Source organism: Numenius arquata, chromosome 10 (genome assembly GCF_964106895.1).
Source record: "Numenius arquata chromosome 10, bNumArq3.hap1.1, whole genome shotgun sequence".
In the NCBI taxonomy this organism is placed as follows: domain Eukaryota; kingdom Metazoa; phylum Chordata; class Aves; order Charadriiformes; family Scolopacidae; genus Numenius; species Numenius arquata.
This window is the reverse complement of record NC_133585.1, coordinates 4286785-4307637: the sequence shown is the minus strand read 5'-3', so window position 1 is coordinate 4307637 and position 20853 is coordinate 4286785. Positions and strand designations below refer to the sequence as shown.

At 44.6% G+C, this 20853-nt stretch overlaps 1 protein-coding gene across 2 annotated transcripts in view; it reads left to right on the top strand.

Annotated features, from left to right (window-relative positions):
* GBF1 (golgi brefeldin A resistant guanine nucleotide exchange factor 1) overlaps positions 1–20853 on the top strand; it is a 105161-nt gene that overhangs the window by 73416 nt on the left and 10892 nt on the right. For both annotated transcript variants that reach the window (XM_074154240.1, XM_074154239.1), the window contains 17 exons: positions 451–619; positions 798–1009; positions 1681–1779; positions 2196–2390; positions 2883–3069; positions 3523–3663; positions 4251–4339; positions 7444–7646; positions 9343–9466; positions 9767–9892; positions 10296–10378; positions 13511–13747; positions 14681–14774; positions 17988–18164; positions 18673–18737; positions 18821–18944; positions 19528–19599. In XM_074154240.1, coding sequence (XP_074010341.1) covers positions 451–619; positions 798–1009; positions 1681–1779; positions 2196–2390; positions 2883–3069; positions 3523–3663; positions 4251–4339; positions 7444–7646; positions 9343–9466; positions 9767–9892; positions 10296–10378; positions 13511–13747; positions 14681–14774; positions 17988–18164; positions 18673–18737; positions 18821–18944; positions 19528–19599 — 2397 coding nt within the window. The remainder of the gene's footprint in view (positions 1–450; positions 620–797; positions 1010–1680; positions 1780–2195; positions 2391–2882; positions 3070–3522; positions 3664–4250; positions 4340–7443; positions 7647–9342; positions 9467–9766; positions 9893–10295; positions 10379–13510; positions 13748–14680; positions 14775–17987; positions 18165–18672; positions 18738–18820; positions 18945–19527; positions 19600–20853) is intronic.

The window sequence follows — 20853 nt, the reverse complement described above, 5'->3', positions numbered from 1 at the left end:
TTGAGAGGGTGGATTAGAGCTGCAGGGAACCTTTCAGAGCTGCAGATGTTTTGAATTGTAAAAATGCTAAAAGGGCATAGATAGAAACAGTGGGCTGAAATTTTGTAGCATTTAAAACCAAAAAATGAGCCAAATCTTAACCTCAGGGCAGTAAGAAACTGATAGGTTATAGAGTATCTTCAAAGTAAAGTCCTTAGTCTCGCAACCTAGAGTTATGTAAAATAGACAACAACTAGATAGAAGTGAAAGAGCAGAGAGGGTTGCAGGTTATCTAGAGGTGCTCTTTTCTCATAAATTTTGTTTTCCTGTTCCTCTTTCATTACTGACCTGTGCAGTTTTAACAGTTCTGAATGAACCATGAACAAATAAGCCTTTTTTTTTTTAGCTTGTCTAGTGCTTGTTAACTCTTGGTTTGCTTCTTTCATTCTCAAATGACTGCTATCAATGAAGAATGAAAGTCTGAGGGAGGAGAAGATCCAGTCAGCTTCTGTCGAGTCTATCCCTGAGGTCCTAGAGGAGTGCACATCCGTAGCAGAACATTCTGACTCTGCCTCCGTTCATGACATGGACTATGTAAATCCCCGAGGAGTACGTTTTACTCAGTCTTCCCAAAAAGAAGGTGAGAGGTGGGCAATGTTGCTAAAGTCCTTTCTCTTTTCCACTATTCTGTTTCGCTTTCTGCTAAGAAGGTGATAAGCTCCTGTTGCTCAGCGGGTCTGTAACAATTTAATTTGTAATACTTGTTGGGCACCTGCAAAAAGCAAAGCGAAGAGTGCTAATTTCTCCTTTTCCTTTAGGAGCAGCACTGGTCCCATATGGGCTACCATGTATTAGAGAACTGTTCCGCTTTCTGATCTCACTCACCAACCCTCACGACCGCCACAACTCTGAGGTGATGATCCACATGGGGCTGCAGCTTCTCACTGTTGCCCTGGAGTCAGCGCCCATCGCAAACTGCCAGTCCCTCCTGGGACTGGTGAAGGAGGAGTTGTGCCGGCACCTATTTCAAGTGAGTCTGCCTTATGCTGGCATGGCATGTGGCACTGGGGAGTCTGATGCTAATTTGCATCAAAGAGTCTATTGGAATTTAGTATTCTGAGGTTTGACACATCTCGGTTTTCGAATAACTCTCGTTGCAATGCAGCAGAGAGCTTTGGAATGGCACGAGTGAAGCAGTGCTGTTGCAAAGCCAGAAAGTCTGTTGCTTGCTATTTTCTTCAGAATGAAGGTGATTTGAATGAACTGCTACTGTGGGATAACATTGTGTCTTGACATAATTGGTTTTTGAGGTAATTATGGATGCAAGTTACCAGCTTAGTAGTAGGCAGAACCTTTGGAGCACCAAGCTATTAATTGCACAAGGATCCATCTCAGAGGGAGGTCTTCTCCCAAGTTCCTTCTCCACTAACAGGATCTGTGGACTTGGCAAAAGAACAAATTTTTTTAGGAAAAGTGTTACCAGAAGTAGAGGGGAATTAAGTCTATTCATCCTCGCTAGCAAAAAGTGAGACCAGGAGGTTGAATAAGGGATTGGTTTTTGAAATACTCTTGCTGTGGGAGGCAATGTGCGGGTCTCCAGGCTGTTGCAGGTGATGCCTGCAGTGCCACAGAATTGCTATTTATAGCACATAATGACTAGCCTTTGTAATTCTTAATTTTTTTTTCTTGTTTCTTGTTCAGCTACTGAGTGTTGAACGGCTCAATCTGTATGCCACCTCCCTCAGGGTGTGCTTTCTTCTCTTTGAGAGCATGAGAGAGCATCTGAAATTCCAGCTGGAGGTGAGTTTTGAGTATCACTGGGTGCCTAGCAACAGTTCATTGGTCTTCAGTGAAATGCGTATAGCTAGGAAGTAAGATACAGTCTAAATATCAGTTTACCTTTGTATAAATGACCCGGTGGGTTATGGGGTAGGCTGTGTAGGCCTTTTCTTGTTGGATAATAAAATGTCTTTGAGACTGGTGTACTGCGCTACCTGCCTTCATACTGGTTTTTTTTAGAAAGGTAAATCCAGGTACACTGAACGGTAGAACTGTTTGAAACCTTTTTACAACCTCCTTCAGAATGAGCCATCATTACAAATGGAGTGTCGTGTGGGAAGATGAAGCTTGAATCTATTTCTGTAGCCCTCAAAGCTATTCACTGTCCTGCTTTCTTTTTTCTTTCCTTAAACTGAGCTGCCCTGTGTTTCTGCCAGATGTACATCAAGAAGCTGATGGAAATCATCACTGTGGAAAACCCGAAGATGCCCTACGAAATGAAGGAGATGGCTTTGGAGGCCATTGTCCAGCTGTGGAGGATCCCCAGCTTCGTGACCGAGCTCTACATCAACTACGACTGTGACTACTACTGCGCCAACCTCTTTGAGGAGCTCACCAAGCTGCTCTCCAAGGTGCTGAACCGCCACTCTCGGCGGGATAGAGGGAGGCAGGAAGAGATGGAGGGGGCACTAGGGGTGGCGAAGGGGATGCCAGTAACTCAGAACAAGGGTACCTAAGAATGGGAGTGGCCGAAAGACTCGGGGTGAGCAGTCTGTAGAGAATGAGGGTGGCCGTTTAACATTTAGAAGCAGAAGAGAAAAGAATAGCCATGATGCTGAATGGGGCTTTGAGCAACCTGGTCTAGTGGGAGGTGTCACTGCCCAGGGCAGGGGGGGTTGGAACTCGATCATCTTTAAGGTCCCTTCCAGCCTGAACCATTCAATGATTCCATGCTTTAATAACGTCATAAACCATTAAGTATATGCTGGGAAAGCTTTGTGTGAAAAGCTTAGGGTGTTCTGTTGTGTGCTTTAGGCTTCCCCAAGCTGTGAGGGGAAACTTCCTTCCCCCGTTGTTGTAAGAGAGGCATGAAAATTGACTAATGCTTATATTTTATTTCCCAGAATGCCTTCCCAGTTTCTGGACAGCTGTATACTGTCCATCTGCTGTCTCTGGAAGCGTTGCTGACAGTGATAGATAGCACTGAGGCACATTGCCAGGCCAAAGTGCTGAGTAACATACATCAACAAGAGAAGGAAGCTGTCAAATCCAGCCCAGAAACCATGAACAGCACCAAAGAAACAAGCAATAGTAAGACCCTTTTCTTTGATATTTTGATATTAAGCTTAGTCTTGTGCTAATCTTGCAGATCTCATTTTGGTAGCTGACATAGTAAGCTCCTTAAATATATGCTTTCAGTCTTCTGTTGCATGTTTTATAGCTACACACTGATGTTAATAACTGTGCTATTTGTAAAATTTACAGATATTAAAATGTGCCCCTTATCTGAAGCTTTATATAAAGGCCATGTCAAGACTGGCAGTCACAACAGAAGGAGCATATCCCATGGAATTCATGTAGACAAAATACTGAGGGTACTGAGGAATCACAGTTACTGGGGGGAACTCCTTTGAATAAGCACATGTTCAGTTTAAAGTGATCAGTTCATTATTTCTCTGTTGCTGGCTTTTTCCTTGGCTCTATGGTTTTGTTTACATGTGGGGATTTTTTTTTCTTTTTTTTTTTTTTCTTTAATTTCTACAGATAATGAGAGAGTACTCAGTGAGGGAAAATCTTCCACTACAGTCTCAGAGCCAGCTGGGGCATGTCCTCCCACCAGTGGGTGCCTTATGGCTGACCAGATGAAGGAAAGCTGCATGGAACTGGAAGGAGGAAGTGAGGCAGGTAATAGTCTCTGCAGTACCCTGAAATTCTGTGTGTGTATGTGTGTATATGTATATATATTTATATTTTTTTTTATATATATGCTGAGAATGATCCTGACATATGCTGACTGGTCCTGCTGTAGACCACTGTAGCTCATGTGTGTTCAAATCAGAAGGATATGTGTGGTGAATGTTTATTATAGGTGTGCTATATATGCCTACTAACTGTTGCGTTTCTTCTGGGAGGGGATTAGGTCTTGTGGGTCACTTTGGGGCAAAAGTGTGTGAAATTCATACCAGTGCTTAGTATTTTTAAGGAATTCAGGGGCTCTTCAGGGGATCAGTGATGTAGGTAGTCAAAATAGCCAGAAAATTAAATCTTGTTGGATGTGTGACATTGTCCAGGACAAGAAGCAACTATGCAGTTATGCTGAAGAAAATGTGGCTGGGAGGAATGTAGAAATTGAATAGGAGGAGAGTGACTGCCATTGGCAGGGCAGCACGTTGCAGCAAGACTCCATGACTGAAAGTTAGGATGGGACACTGTGGTGGGCTGAGTGCTACTCTGGGGATAGGTTTGACTGTAATGATGCTTTGTCCTTCTAGCTGAGAAGAGTATCCCCAGGAAGCCTACTCGGTTTTCTTGTATCCTTCCAAGCCCTCAGGAACTTATGCAGATTAAGAACAAAAAGAAGGTATGATTTGGAATGTACTACAAATAGAGCTTTGAGTGTTCTCCTTGTTTCCCATCCCAGGGCTTTGCATGACTGGTGATACCTCAGAAATTTTGAGTTCTAGACTCCGCTGGTAGGAATTGGTCACTGAAAATCCTGCTACACTGCACAGAGAGCAGTGATTATTATCTGTTCTGCTTTAGTTGTGCTAAAAGTTGCAAGAGGTGTTGGGGAAATTTTGTGGCACAATTTGTAAGCCAGGTCCATCTGATTTCTGGGTGGGAAAGTTGCTGCATCTAGTTTGCATTATGTGGAGATCATCGGATACTTTCATCAAAAAGGGCATTTTCCCTACTCTTACCAAAGCTGTAAATGGGGAGGGTACCAAGAGGCCTGGAGTAGAAGTTAATAGGCTGGGCTGCTGTTGTGATTTGTTTGTTCCCATGTTTGCTTTATCAAGACGAGATTGTCTTGATTTTGGCAAAGCCATTCTTTGTCTAGGTGTTTCTTCCTTTGAATCTCATTAATTCAAGTTATAGTGTAAACTTTGTACGGCTTTTCCATTCCCAAAGTGGTTCCAGTCTAGGTCTAGTGTTGACAAAGGTGCTCCATGATGATGGCTTTGTATTTATCTGCTGTCTTGTGTCAAGCATCAAATACTGGCCTGCTTGTTCACCTGCAGAGACAGCAGGTGAATATGATATCTAAAGTCCCTATAGGTTACATTAGATGGGTGTTTTTGTTTGAGTTTTTTGGGTTTTTTTCATTCCCAGATGTTCTCTTTGCACAACATAGGTTATTTAGGAAATGAGAGATTACTAAATTTCAGTATGAAAATGGGATTTGCTGGATGAAACATGAGCTGGCGTAGTAGTTGTGGAGTAAGAAGCCAGGTGATATAGTGGAAAAAGAAATTAATGTCTTTGGACGATTCATTGATGGTAAAGAAAAAGATTTTTGATTTGTGCCTGACTAAAAGGCTTCTGACTTCTCTCTTCAGCATAGGTGGTTTTATTTTGCATTATTATAAGGGAGTGGTGGTCATAGTTGTTTAAACTTACTGAAACAAAAATACCGAAGAAAGTATAACAGATCTCTTTCTACTGCTGTATTAATCCATGCCTTGAGATCTGCTTTGGCAGTCTCTGGGTCTGAATGTCATTTAAGGCGTTGGTTTCTTTCTAGGAAATCTGCTGCAGGACTTAAGAACTTGGTTCTTTACCTACAACACAGGGCTGCGCTGGGATAATGCTGACTGGCTTCCCGAGCCACAGGGACAGTGGGAGGAAGTGACTGTCAGCATAGTCTTCAAAGCAACCACCAAGTTTTGGCATTAGCTAATTTCTAAGAAATTAGTATTGTTTCAGTTATTGTTTCATTTGTAACCTTTTGCTTTGCATTAAATGTAATTTCATGGCAGCTTTGCTGATGGACTTTGTGTGAAAGTCCGTTGTTGAGAAGGGAGCTTGGATAGTGCTTCCACTGTTCTAACTGAAAACCTCTGATAATACTCCAGCTTTACTGTGCTGGAAAGGAAGGTTAGAAGAAATCAAGAGCGTTGCCAGTGGCTGAGAGTTCCTTAAAGAAAGTTTCAAGTGATCCTAGATAAAGAGCAGTGCCTTATTGCTACAGCAGAGGCCAGAAAGATGTTCATAAATCTCTATTAGTTTGCCCAGGGAAAATCCTTTCCTGACCCTAAATCTGGTAATGGTTTCATCCTGAGCATGTAAACAGACCACACAAAACATTCATCTTAAGTAACATTGATGCTGACGTGACACCAGTATGTTCTGCTTCCTCTAACCTCTGAAGTACTAAACATTACCGCAGCTGGAAGGAGGAAAAAAGCTAAAGAAAAGCAGAAAACAAATTATGCCTCAAATGGAAAGTTTTCTTTGTTTCTAAAGGCAATGACCAGAAGCTCAAAAGCACAGGACTGATACGATTATAAACACAGTGCAAACTGCCAGCAGTCTGGTCTTCTTTCAGGGGTTCTTAGGAAGTATAACCAGTCCATAGAATACCTTAGGGCTTGGGTTACAGGATTTGCAGCTGAGCAGAAATGCTGCCAGTGCCATACAGTCCCTTCAGGCACATGGTTATTATTCTGTTATGCCCTCGCTGGGTCCTTGTGCGCTCCATGCTATTCCAGGGTCTGTGTTTCATTGCAATTTGAAGATGTTCACGCAGGCAGGGGGAGCAGAGAACAGAGGGCTGGTGGCTCCTGAGGTACCGAGAAACCCAGGGGAGCTAGTAATGATGATGGTCACGAATTTAGTTCACTAGGTCATCGCTAGCAGTTGGATCGTGATAGGAGCTAACAGGGAACTGACATTTATTCTGGTGCCTTAGTAAAGTTCATACGGTTGTTTGTGCTTTTGGTTTTTTTGAACACTACCAAGAATATTCAGTTAACCCTTTCTTAGTTGGGTGTTTTATGACACTGTGATTGCGGTGCAGTCTGGTTTCCTAAGATAAGAATCAAGCAGGACAAGTAGTTGACTTGCCTTCAAAACCAAAAATGCACCTGCTCTTCCCAGCCTACAGATAGCCTTGTCATGCTGGAATACCTGTGGTTCCTGGGACCATGTCTCACTAGCAGAATATTTTCTGGTTCTTAGTTTAAGCTTTTGCAGCACTTCTTCCTTGCGCCTGCTGAATAAGTGCCAAGGATTCTTGCTGCGTGTCTGCTGGCAGTGAGGTAGAGTACGAGAGCCTGGAGCCAAAGGGGAAAGAAGAGGGCACAGGACAGCGCTGCTGTTGTAACTGGGTAGAGGTGATCTTGCCACCTATCTGGGGTTCGTCAGAGACCTTCCTCTGCTCTGTTTACATACTAGATCAGGTGAGGCATTTGAGGTAGCACAGCTAATTGCTCGGTGAAATGTTAAAGCTTTTCAAAGACAGCAGCTCATGCTTGCTCTACCCAGTATTATTTGATAGTGAATCCTTGTGATGAATGCAAGTTTTCTGGCCTTGGTTAACCTTCTTGCTGGATTACACAGCACAATAAATTTGGTCATGCTGAGGTTGATCTATTTTCTACTTTGCTTGTGGTTCAAACGCCAAGAACAATCTAAAGGAAGAAATGCACTTCAAGCTTGTAATTATCAGAATGTCTCCTTCAGCTCCTGATAACCGGCACAGAGCAGTTCAACCAAAAGCCAAAGAAAGGGATACAGTTTCTGCAGGAGAAGAACCTTCTTGCCACCCCCATCGACAACAATGAGGTGGCCAGGTGGCTACGGGAAAATCCTCGCCTGGACAAGAAGATGATTGGGGAATTTGTGAGCGACCGTAAGAACATAGACTTGCTGGAAAGCTTTGTTGGGTGAGTATCTTTCTTTATCTCTTTAACCAAAAAGAAGTGAAAGTTAAGAGTTCAGTGATAAAAGCCAGCATGGCTTCACCAAGGGCAAATCGTGCCTAACAAATTTGGTGGCCTTTTACAATACTGCCACAGGCTTGGTGGACAAGGGCAGAGCAACAGACGTCATCTACCTGGACTTATGCGAAGCGTTTGACACTGTCCCTCACGACATCCTGGTCTCAAAATTGGAAAGACATGGGTTCGATGGATGGACCACTCGGTGGATCAGGAACTGGCTGAATGGCCGCACTCAAAGGGTTGTGGTCAATGGTTCAATGTCCAATTGGCGGCCAGTGACGAGTGGAGTTCCTCAGGGATCGGTACTGGGACCAGTGCTGTTCAACATCTTTGTCGGAGACATGGACAGTGGGATAGAGTGCACCCTCAGCAAGTTTGCCGACGACACCAAGCTCGGTGGCGCGGTCGACACGCTGGAGGGAGGGGATGCCATCCAGAAGGACCTGGACAGGCTTGAGAGATGGGCTCGTGCAAATTGCATGAAGTTCAACCAGGCCAAGTGCAGGGTGCTGCACCTGGGACGTGGCAATCCCAGGCACAAATACAGGTTGGGCAGAGAATGGCTGGAGAGCAGCCCTGAGGAGAAGGACTTGGGGGTGTTGGTGGATGAGAAGCTCAACATGAGCCGGCAGTGTGCACTGGCAGCCCAGAAAGCCAACCGGATTCTGGGCTGCATCAAGAGAAGTGTGGCCAGCAGGTTGTGGGAGGTGATTCTACCCCTCTACTCTGCGCTCGTGAGACCCCACCTGGAGTAATGTGTCCAGCTTGGGAGTCCTCAACACAGGAAGGACATGGACCTGTTGGAACAGGTCCAGCAGAGGGCCACGAAGATGATCGGAGGGATGGAGCACCTCCCCTAGGAAGACAGGCTGAGAGAGCTGGGCTTGTTCAGCCTGGAGAAGAGAAGGCTCCGGGGAGACCTTATAGCAGCCTTCCAATATCTGAAGGGAGCCTACAGGAGAGATGGAGAAGGGACTCTTTGTCAGGAAATGTAGTGACAGGACAAGGGGTAATGGTTTTAAATTGGAAGAGGGGAGATTTAGATTAGATATTAGGAGGAAATTCTTTACTGTAAGGGTAGTGAAGCACTGGAACAGGTTGCCCAGGGAAGTTGTGGATGCCCCATCCCTGGAAGTGTTCAAGGCCAGGCTGGATGGGGCTTTGAGCAACCTGGTCTAGTGGAGGTGTCCCTGCCCATGGCAGGGGGGTTGGAACTCGATGATCTTTAAGGTCCCTTCCAACTCTAACCATTGTATGATTCTATGAAAAAAAGCAGTAGAATAGTATTTCCTGGAGGGACTGGGTTTGTATCGCTTAGTTCTCTCTGTACCACCATGTATCTCTTGCATAGGGTAACACCTTAGGTATAAATAATATTATGATACTCGAGCTCTTTTCTGTGGGGCCAGTCTCTGTGAAGACTGGAGAGTTTATTACCTACATAATCACCTGTAGGATTGGTGACGCTCTAATTGTTTTTTGCCTGTTCGTGGTATATTTCTTCTCACCCTTCTCTTTACTGTCTGTTCTCTGTGAAGTCTGGTGTTCTAATGCTGAAACAAACAAGGTTGTCATCAGTAAGTTTATCCATCTTTCCCATCCTGTTTCAATTTCTCTTTGCATTTCATTCTCCTTGCAGGACTTTCAGCTTCCAGGGTTTAAGGTTGGATGAAGCTTTACGACTTTATCTAGAAGCCTTCAGATTACCAGGAGAGGCACCCGTAATCCAGAGACTGTTGGAAGCCTTCACAGAACATTGGAGGGTGTGTACTTGGTGGGCACAAAGCTCAAAACTGAGTTCTTTCTTATGCTTCTGCCATGATGGACGTGTCATTTCAAACTGCCTTTATAAGCTCACTGTGCCCTGCAGGCAGCAGCTGTTATTTTGTAGGAGATGGCAGTGGCACATAGATTTCTGGGGTGCTTTTCGGAAGCTTTTTTGGAGCCTGGGATTTTTGTTTGTCCCAGAGATGATTCAGTACCGTGGGCAGGAAAAGGACTGTCTTGGGTCACTGATACTGCTATTCCTGTAGGACTGATTTCTGCATACATTTGCCTTTCAGAAATCAAACGGGTCCCCATTTGCTAACAGTGATGCCTGCTTTGCCCTGGCCTATGCAGTTATTATGCTGAACACTGACCAGCACAACCATAACGTCCGCAAGCAGAACGTCCCAATGACTCTGGAGGTGGGTGTTATCAGTTCACCAAGAGGCTTGTGTGTGTGTGTGTGTGTGTGTGTGTGAGCAAACTGTATCCTAAGACGTAGTAAGAATGAGAAGATTCTTGAACCGCTGTGGGCTTCTAGAGTTCAAGTTGTGTGAGCGTCAGTGCGGTGGTACAGACCTGTCATTCTGATGTCCAGCCTCAGCTTCGCGTGTGTTATGTTGTGTCTCTGTTCTTCTGAGCAGGGACAGGGGTTGCTGCACGCTACTGCCACTAATAATAGCATTTAGTCTTTGGATTTTGGGGCTGCTGAAGAACGCAGGAAAATCCCCTTCTGGTCCCATGAAACACAAGTGGAGTACTGATCCTAGGCAAGCAGTTAAAGCTGGAGATATTAGGAACTAACGTTGGTGTAACTTTTTTCAGGAGTTTCGGAAGAACCTGAAAGGTGTGAATGGAGGCAAAGACTTTGAACAGGACATACTGGAAGACATGTACCACGCCATCAAGTAAGAATCTACCTGTCATCTCCTTGTATGCAGAGAGCAAACTAGAGTTGTTTGGTCTGTGAGACCTCTGGAGAGTACGTAAGGAGACTCACCGATTATGTGCCTGTTTGCCTCAGACCAACTTCCAGCTCCCTGTGGGGCTGTGGTAACAAAGCCCGTCACAGTGATTGCTCTGGATTTGTATCTTTGGATTCTTGCCATGGCATTTTAATCCACAGAGCTTAAGCTAAAGTTAAAAAATACATTACTTCTGTCAACATGCAGAAGAATGGCTGAACAAGACCAACACATGTGACGTGCTGTATCTAAGAAGGCTCTGTTCTCTAGACCAGAGCTTTAGACTTCTTTAGAACTCCTTCTGTGCTAGAGATAGTATTTCATCCTCAGGACAGCACTGGTGCCCTGACATAACATGTCCAGCTCTGTTTCATGTGTTCTACTCCTGAGCTCTTCATATGAGGCTGTGCCAACCTCTTCTGCCACCTCTGAAGCTGTTGGCACACTGACCAGTGTCTGAGGAGAATTCCTGGTGGCTGAGGCCCTTTTGGGCACAGACTATCTCTGGGCGAGGAGCTTTAATAATAGCTCAGAAATGTGGCCTATCAGGAAATCCCAAGAAATTGTCCCAGCCAATTTGAAGCGGAGAGGATTACATCTCTGAGGAGACAGGATGCGCCCCTGACTCTCAGCTGGTTTCAATCTGCGGCGGCAGACAGTGGCTGGGGCTGGAAGCAGAGCAGTGTGATCAGGCTGAGCCTCCCTTTTGAGCATTCTCCAGGAAGGTGGGGATACTGCCTGTACTAATTATCTAGGAATTCTTCAAGAGGTAGCTGTAGCTTTCAAATAGAGCTCTAGTTTTGATTGGCCTCTCTCCCCTCAGGGTCGTCTTAATGTTTTTAGTAATATCCTGAGAGTATCCTCGCATCTTCCAATTATCTAGTACCTCTGTCCCAGTCTATTCCCCTTTATCCTTCCTTCACCAGATACTGTGATTCAGCTTTTTCAGTATGTTCTGTGGTTAAAACAATTGGTGTATCATTTCAGTAGTGCTCCATCTCATCTAGATTGTGCCTGTGTCATAGCTGAGATTGAGGAACTGTTTTTTTTCTTTATATTATTGGGGGGAGGGGGAAATCAGACTGTAATCTGTACAGAATAGTGCATGATCTCTTCAGGATCTCAGCATCTCACTTTTGAGCACAATTTCATTTCCTGAGACTTTCCAAGTAAACCCATTCACTTGCTTCTATTAATATTAATGAAATATGGGTTCTTGGAAAAAAAAACGCCTTTGACTGCAAACATATTTTCCTATATAATCTCAGCAATGATTGCTTTTGTCAAATTATGTGGACACCTGAAACTGAGAGGTGGTTATTCATAGATTCATAGATTCATAGATTGGTCCAGGCCGGAAGGGACCTCCAAAGGTCATCTAGTCCGACCTCCCCGCAGTCAGCAGGGACACCCCCAACTAGACCAGGCTGCCCAGGGCCTTGTCGAGCTTCACCTTGAATATCTCAAGGGAAGGGGCCTCAACCACCTCCCTGGGCAACCTGTTCCAGTGTTCCACCACCCTCACGGTAAAGAATTTTTTCCTAATATCCAATCTAAATCTCCCCTTCTCCAACTTAAAACCATTGCCCCTTGTCCTGTCGCTGCAGGCCTTTGTAAACAGACCCTCCCCAGCCTTCCTGTAGGCCCCCCTCAGGTACTGGAAGGCCGCTATGAGGTCTCCCCGGAGCCTCCTTTTCTCCAAGCTAAACAACCCCAGCTCCCTCAGTCTGTCCTCATAGGAGAGGTGCTCCAGCCCCCTGATCATTTTGGTGGCCCTCCTCTGGACCCGCTCCATCAGGTCCATGTCCTTTCTCTATTGAGGGCTCCAGACCTGCACACAGTGCTCCAGGTGAGGTCTCACCAGAGCAGAGTAAAGTGGCAGAATCACCTCTCTGGATCTGCTGGCAACACTTCTTTTGATGCAGCCCAGGATGTGATTGGCCTTCTGGGCTGCGAGAGCACATTGCCTGCTCATGTCCAGCTTCTCGTCAATCAGCACCCCCAAGTCCCTTTCCTCAGGGCTGCTTTCTAATACCTCATCCCCCAGTCTGTATTTATACTGAGGATTGTTTCTTCCCAGGTGCAGAATCCTGCACTTGCTTTTGTTGAACCTCATGAGGTTCATCTGGGCCCACCTCTCCAGCCTGTCCAGGTCCATTGTTTATGCATAAATCAAAAGGGTTTTTTATAGTTGTTGTTAGCACATGAAAATTGCTTCTTTGGCAACGGAAACACATTATTTTCTGATTGTTGCAGAAAGCCCTCTGCTTTTCAGATTGGCTGCAATCTACTCTTCTTAGTAGACTTGAGACTCTTGTTCTACTAGCTGGTGATTTGCAGGGGGTTACCTCTTGTGCAGTGGATCCCAAGTCTAGGGAGTGTGTATTTAGACTTGATATATTTTAACCTGGAATTGCAAGTACTACTTGGCATTAATCATAATTGTTTTATTATTGTATAGCTTTAATCCAGTTAAGAGTAAGGAGCTGTGGTACTCTGGTTATGAATCACCCATCATACATTTGGTTTCTTGTTTTGTCTTTAATTTTGTACTACTTGGCATTCTGATACTTGATTTTGGCACAATATGAATATTTGCATTATTCTTCTACAAAGGTACTCATGCCTACCATTGACTGCAGTGGTATAAAAATTTAATATTTTTTTTTTTTATCTGGGAGTAGTGAGATATGCAGAGCACTCTAGTGGGGTGAGAATTGGCATGATGAAGCTATGCCAGTGTGCTGTCCAAAATTTCCCATCATTTAACTGCAGTATATGTTGTGTTTTGCACTTACAGCGTTAGGTAGCTGCTTCTTCAATACTTTCCTTACATGGTTGCTGCTGGGTGCTGCTGAGAGCTGCCAGATTTATATCCAGAATAGCAAAGACTGGGGCCGGGGGCAGGGAGGGGAAGCAGGCAGGCCTAGGAAAATAGAATGTTTCAGAAGCTGGCAAAAATCACTCCAGAGTAGGTATTGCTTAGCTTTGGGACCATGTAATGAAAGGCACTGTGTAAATGTTAGGTTTGGCTCAGAATGAAAAATTCAACCTTTCTGCCTTCCTCCCTTGTAGAAATGATGAGATAGTGATGCCAGAAGAACAGACGGGCCTGGTGAAAGAAAACTATATCTGGAATGTCCTGCTACATCGTGGTGCCACTGATGAGGGAATATTTCTCCATGTGCCTCCTGGAAGCTATGACCATGATCTCTTCACCATGACATGGGGGCCAACCATTGCAGCACTTTCTTATGTTTTTGACAAGAGCTTAGAAGAAACAATCATCCAGAAGGCTATCTCTGGTTTCAGGTAACTCTTGCATTCATGAAGACCTGGGAGAGTTAAACTGTGGCCATTGTCTCCTCTTTATCTGCCAGAGACTTTACAGTGAATATCAACTGTTACTTTTCCTAGCAATTGAAGAGAATTTTATTGTGACCTACAGTCCTCTAATTTTGTTCTGTCACTTGCGTTGATTCATCCCATCTTGACCTCTTTTTGTTGCTGCTCCCTATTGGGCTTGACTGCTGTGTTGTAATAAATCAAACTGCCTGGGCAGCAGCAACAAAAAGAGGTTAAACGTAACCAGATCGGAGTTTAAAAGACCTGTTGACGTAGCTGTGCTGCTTAGAAGTCAGTGGAAGAAGTCACTCTTAATTTGCACAGTGATGCTGGCGAATTCCCTGTATGTGAACAAAACCTCTCACGTGTATGAGGCTGTAGCTGTGGCTGAATGTGGTGGGATGATTTTTTTTTTTCTCTCTCAGATGGCCAGTATTCAAAAAACTTGCTATCTGTGAGAAACTGTATTGGAACGATCTTTGGTCATGCTGAAATTCAGACCGAAAAATGCCTTAAGCATAGTTTTAAAGCTCTGTTAATATACTGCTCTAACCATGATCTCTTGGAAACTGGACCTTCAATGCTACCACCAATCTCAGCAACTCTCTTATGTCAAGCCAGGAGATTAGGTTTATTGGCTCAGGTGCAAGCCGTTGGTATGTTTAGACTCGCTTCTTGAAAGCGATCCTTGCATCAGTGCAGGCAAATATCAGGATCTATGGATGAGGATTGAGATTATTTGAGGGATAATAGTAGACTTCTATACATCAGCATTCATGATGAGGGGGTGGAGATGAAGGTCTAAAATGTCAACAGAGAGGCTCTCCGATTTGCTGTCCTGTAGACAGACTTGTCTGCACTGACTTAATACATTGATTTTCTGTTTTCTTTTTTCCCCAGGAAATGTGCAATGATTTCTGCTCACTATGGCCTTAGTGATGTGTTTGACAATCTCATCATTTCTCTCTGCAAGTTTACAGCCCTCAGCAGTGAGGTGAGTTTGCAAGGCGGGGAAAGAAGCGTGGCTTTTAGTGTATCAGAGCTCTCTTTCTCTGTTAAGCAGTAATATTTGCTTATTTTTGTTATCACAGTATCTGTAGATACCTATCAGCCTCTGCCCAGAGTTTTCTGGAGGAGGCAATGAAAAGCGAGTAGTGAAGTAGAAGTTCCACAGGACGGGTTCATACACGCAGATCTCCTTCTGCTCACTCACAAGTGGCAGTTTTTTGCAGAGCAGAATGAATGTCGTGATGTAGAAGGGTTTATTCCACCTACTTGAATACCATGATGTAGAAGAGTTTGTTTCATCTACTTGGTCTGAGGAGACTTAGATCTCCTTGTGATCAAGACAGTGATCATCCACGATCCCAAGCAAGTTTATGCATTTCAGCTATTGAATATTTAGTTTGTAGGGCTTATGCGGTGCCAAGAGGGACTCTTTTGTGAGCTGTTCTTCCAGAGTGTAAGGGGCTGAGCATCCACCCACCATAAAGGGGTTAGAAAAACAAATTAATTATTGTTTGGTGTGTGGAGTCTGGTGATAAGATCAACTGTTGAGTCTGCTTTTTGGCAAGCCCTAAAGACTGTTTCTGTGTCTTGTACTGTGAGAATAAAGTCAATTTGGTTGACCACCACCAGCAGTGGTTGGTGTAAGCTTTTTTTGCCCAAATCTGTGTGTTACAGCATCACCCTGTTTTTCCGCAAGGTGTTTGATAGTGTGGGGTAGACCATGCTTTGTGTGAAGGGGAAGAAGTCAGCAACTCCTTTAAAGGGTCAGAACTCACAAAGAATCTCACAGTTTTGCTCCGAGAACCAGTGTAAGACCCACAGGGAGCAAAATAGAATTGCCACACATACAAAAAGGGAAATGAGTTCATTCAAGATTGAAAGCATGGGAGTAAAAAGGCCAACACGGGTGATTTTTATAAAACCCTTGGAGGGATAGCTGAAAGGGAATGAGTCCTGCAAATTAATCCAGTGAATGGAATTGGGCTGCAGAGGAAATGGAATTGTTTGGACTGGATGTTTTGTATCATTTGGATTCTGGCATTGGTAGGAGTGACAATAGTCAACCAGGTTGACTGTTACAAGACAAACCCCAAGCAGAGGTGTTGCTTTAGATTCCCTCTTCCTCCACGGCTCCACAACAGTAAAGATGATCCTCTCCAGGCATACCAGACTTCAAGGCTACCAATAGATAACACAAGCAGAGGAATGCCTGCCATGAAACAACTGTTTGACACAGATTTAGGTAGTAGAAGCAACTAGACTAAGCCCTCAGAGGCACCAGCTATTGCCAGCTGCATCCCATCTAGTTGTGAGACTGGAATCTGGAGCAGTCTGAGGTCTGTGTAAATTAAGCAAGCATGTCTTTTTGGTGGTGACGTAGAATCAGGGACTTCTGGATTTGGAGAAGGCTGCGAGTTCTTATCTTTGGCCAGATTCCAAGTACACCAATTACTTTCTGCTGTCCTAAATTCCTTTAAGGCTTGGAGACAGTAGTGGAATATGACAACTGAACAAATATTTGAGAGACAGTCTGGTGGAAGGGGAGAAGGAGGGGCTGTCTTCAGGGGCTGAGGAGACGAAACAAAAAGCAACCGTTAGAAAGCACGGGAAGAACATCAAAGTGTCACTTAACTGCTAGTCACTTCCCAGGTCAGATCACCCACAGCACCCTCTCCAAGCACCGCAGTTGCTATGCACGGTCGCTTTGGTTGAAAGAAGAGGGATGGAAAGGAACACGGAGGGAGATGAAGTGATTTAAGAAGGACTGGAGCACCTCTCCTGTTGAGGACAGGCTGAGAGAGTTGGGGTTGTTCAGCCTGGAGAAAAGGAGAGGGGAGATTTAGATGAGATCTCAGGAAGAAATTCTTTCCTGTGGGGGTGGTGAGACACTGGAACAGGTTGCCCAGAGAAGCTGTGGCTGCCCCATCCCTGGAGGTGTTCAAGGCCAGGCTGGATGGGGCTTTGAGCAACCTGGTCTGGTGGGAGGTGTCCCTGCCCATGGCAGGGGGGTTGGTACTCAATGATCTTTAAGGTCCAACCTGAACCTTTCTACGATTCTAAGAAGAGCGAGTGTCCCACTCCTTGATCCACAGTGAAGACTCATACTGACTCAGTGTATAAGTGGTAGCAAAACCCCTGTGTGTTTTAATTTGGTGGTTGTGGCTTGTTACCACAGCGCAAAACCAGGCGTGTTGCTGTTTGTGCTCTGAGACTTGAGTGATGGATGTATTCATGTGGTTTCCCCATAGAAACAATGAAAAACCCAAATTGGTTGTCGCATTTCTGCCAGACTTCCAGACCGGCAGTTCTGATGGAGTTCACCTCTAGATCAAAGACTCGTTTTGATAATGGTTTTGCCAGCAGTCTGGCTGAAGCAAGAGCTGGTTTTTCTGAACTTCAGGCCTGAAGTTCATTTTAAATCCACCCTATTTCCTGTCATCTCTCTTCTTTCTTCATGAAGCAATAAGTATGGGTTTTGTCCACGTAAGCAAGAGAACGGCAAAGCCCATCTCTTGTCAAAGGGAACATTGCAATGAGTCGAAGTAACTGCAGAAACCTGGAGCATGTTGTAGTGTCTGGTACTAGCTCACACGGTTGAGGTTTTTTTCTTGTTTTGGCAGCATATGCTTGGTTGGTTTAAATGACTTATCACCCTTTTTGTATTTTGAAAAGCTGTGAGTGTGTTGAACAGATTATGAGGATCTGCGATCCAGCAATTATTGGCAGAGACTCTATGTCAGGATTCATCACTCTTTCTTTTGAGTCTTGCTGTTAAGCAGTGGTAGGAGTAGCTTTGCAAGTCAATGATGCTTTCAGCTGTAGTTTCCTTCTCTAACAGAGTGGAGTAATTGTTGCTTCTAGAGGAGACGTGGTACTTTTTGTAGAAGGCTTTGATCCCAGAATGAGTTCCCATAGCAGAATAAATTAGTGAGTTTTCAGCAAGCACTTTTCAAATGTTCTGTATCGTCGTCGCTCTTGGAGAGCTTATGTCGAGGTGGTTTGGTGATTCAGCTTGTATCAGGTAAGCCGTTTTGTCCTTGTTTTTGTGCAAAGCGAATATGAGCTGAGGAGTTATCCAAGCATCGTACACAGAATTGTTGTCTTTCCCGTAACCAGTTCTGAACAGTCTGCCCTAATTTATGTTGAAAAGAAAACATGCCTTGCTGACTGATTGCCACCCCCTCTTTCTTTCCTGCAGTCTATTGAGAACCTGCCCACTGTTTTTGGAAGTAATCCCAAGGCCCATATTGCAGCGAAGACTGTGTTTCACTTGGCCCATCGCCATGGTGACATTCTGCGGGAGGGCTGGAAGAACATCATGGAGGCCATGCTACAGCTTTTCCGAGCAGAGCTCCTGCCCAAGGCCATGGTGGAGGTAATAACAGCCGGCCCGTGGGTAATTGAGGAGTAGGGGAGTGAGATGTTGGCTTTTCGTAGAACCAGTTCAAAGAGGAGCAGAGCCCCCTTGCAAAGGCCTGGCTTTGGTGAAGTATGTACAGAGCTAGAAAGGTATAGTGTTTGAGTTACGTGCAGGCTCCAGCTTCTGCCGTAGGGCTTTGTTTTTTCTCATTGTACTTTTTGTTGGATTTGAGAAATGCCACCATTCATTTTACTTAACAGATTTTGAATATTGTGCAGAAGTGGGACATGCTTATAGGTGTACAGTATTAGAGCACAGCATTGGTATTGCCAGATGGGGGTGACGCTCTACTGAAGGGGTGAGGAGGTGAAGAGCTGGGGTACACGAGGAGGCGAAGAGCTGGGGTACACGTGCCTGGTTGGGTGTAGCGTTTCGTCACTAAGTGAAACATTACAGGCTTGGGTGGGGAAGGTTACAAAAAAGTAGACAATTGATCATATACATTTTCTGGTCTGTTTTCCAGGTCGAAGACTTTGTGGATCCTAATGGCAAAATCTATCTGCAACGTGAGGAGACGCCATCTAACCGGTGAGTGGTGTAGATGGCACCAAAGCTGGAGGATAATATGATTTCTTGTTTTCTCACTGGTGCTGTTGTCTTCCGACTTGCAGTGGTGAATCTACAGTGCTGAGTTTTGTTAGCTGGCTCACCCTCAGTGGGACGGAGCAATCTGGTATGAGAGGACCATCTACAGAGACACAAGAGGCAAAGCGAATGGCTCTGGAATGCATAAAGGTAACACACAGGCTGTAAAAGAACCTGCTTTTGTTCACGATGACAGTACTATGTGGATAACAGGCAACAGAAGCATAAATATGTGTGCTTCTAGGCAGTATTGCAGGTTCCAGAGGACTTGGGAATTGTAAGAAACTACAGAGGAGCGTATCTGCATTTACAGCTAAAGGGTCTTACGTGCCGTTAGGCACAAATGTAGTAACACGTGAAAATAGGAACCATTTCCCGCAAGAGGCTGGGACCTGCCCTTGGCATTACAGTCCTGTAATTGAAGACAAATTAATAAATTCTCAAATGAATAATCTTTTCCAAGACAGTGTTAAGGCGTATGGCGCCAACAAAAGATGAACCTGGGGTTTTCAGCAGTGTGTGGACAGTGGAGTTATCTGTTAAAATCTGTCTAGCACATACTGGGTCTGTAAAAGGTAATTGGTGTTAAAGGAATGAAGTAGCTGGTAGGAGTTTTCCTCCAGGTAAAGCTACTATCTGTATCTTTCCTGGGAACAAGCTGTGTTTTTGGAGGATCTGTTTGTATGCCTTCCTCATCTCCCAGATGCACAGTCCTCTTTTCTGTCTTTTGCAGCAATGTGACCCTGAGAAGTTGATCACAGAAAGCAAATTCCTCCAACTTGAATCCCTCCAGGAGCTCATGAAGGTGAGACAGATATCAGGCAAGGGATTGGACTGGTGATGGAATAAGTATGTTGTACATGATCGTGGATGTGTGCTGTGTACTTGCCTAGTTCCTCTGTCTCCAGAGGAGGTCTTGGACCTATTTGGGATATGAAACCAGTCATTAGTTCAGCCATTACATGGAATCTTTGTGCCGGCAGCCACAATTGCTTTAGTAGTAGAGGAAGATATTAAATTGTGGAATGCATTCTAAAAGCCCTGAGGAGATCATGGTAGGCATTTGATAATATGTGTAGCTCTGCCTAGAACCTTAAGATTATGTTTTTTCATCTTTTCTGGTGTGCTTTGTGCCTAATGAGAACATTCTAAAAGGCCACTTTAGAGGCAAGAGCTGTACAGAAATATTTGACTGCTGTGGGAGACATAATAAGGCTGGACTCACTGTCCTAGAGAAGCTCGTCTCCCCCGGGTAGGTAGTTACCTGGTTCTGGTAGTGGCTTATCAGGCTCGTATGAGTTTGAGACCACTCCAGGGTGTGGAACGAATCTGGCTGCTGCTCACCATTTCCAAAAGCAAATTGCGCAACCCTTACAGGGATACAGTGTGCGCTGGCAGCGTGCGTTGCTTCATTCCATGGCTCCTTAAAGTGCAAGGGCCTTTCCCTTCAGGCTGCTGTAATTGCAATTCACTGGCCTCATCAATAGGGCACATATTGAGGAAGGGTTTATTTATTAAGGCTTGCTGCAGAGGTTCAGAAGAATAGGTATTGAGTTTCAAAATAAAGCTGAGTAAGTAAACCCCAAAGAATAATACTTAAAACAGGTAAAGCAGAACTTGCTGTTTGGATCACACAAAGACCGCTATGTTGCTGGCCCACATGGACAAGTGGTGACACAGTTTTTGTGTGCCATCTTGGTTCCGGAGGAACATTTTGCTCTTACCTCTATGTCAGGAATTCTCCCTTCATATGCAAGCTGATGTTGAGAGAAATAGTTCCAGTACTTGTAGTCATTCCTAATTATATCTGCCTTTTCTGTGCTTCACATTTCTCTCCATCTGAGAGACTGTGTCAGAATTGAACATCTTTTAAGTTCATATTGCATCTTGCATAATAAAAAAAAAGTAATTTTCCATATATTTAGCTTCACTTTTATCCAATGCATTTTGGATGGACTATGCATGGCCTCACCAGACAGTGGAGTGTAGTTTTGCCTCGACTCAGAGCATTCTGTTGGTCCTCACTTGTTGGTCCCCCAGTTTTGGGGGCTTGTGATTC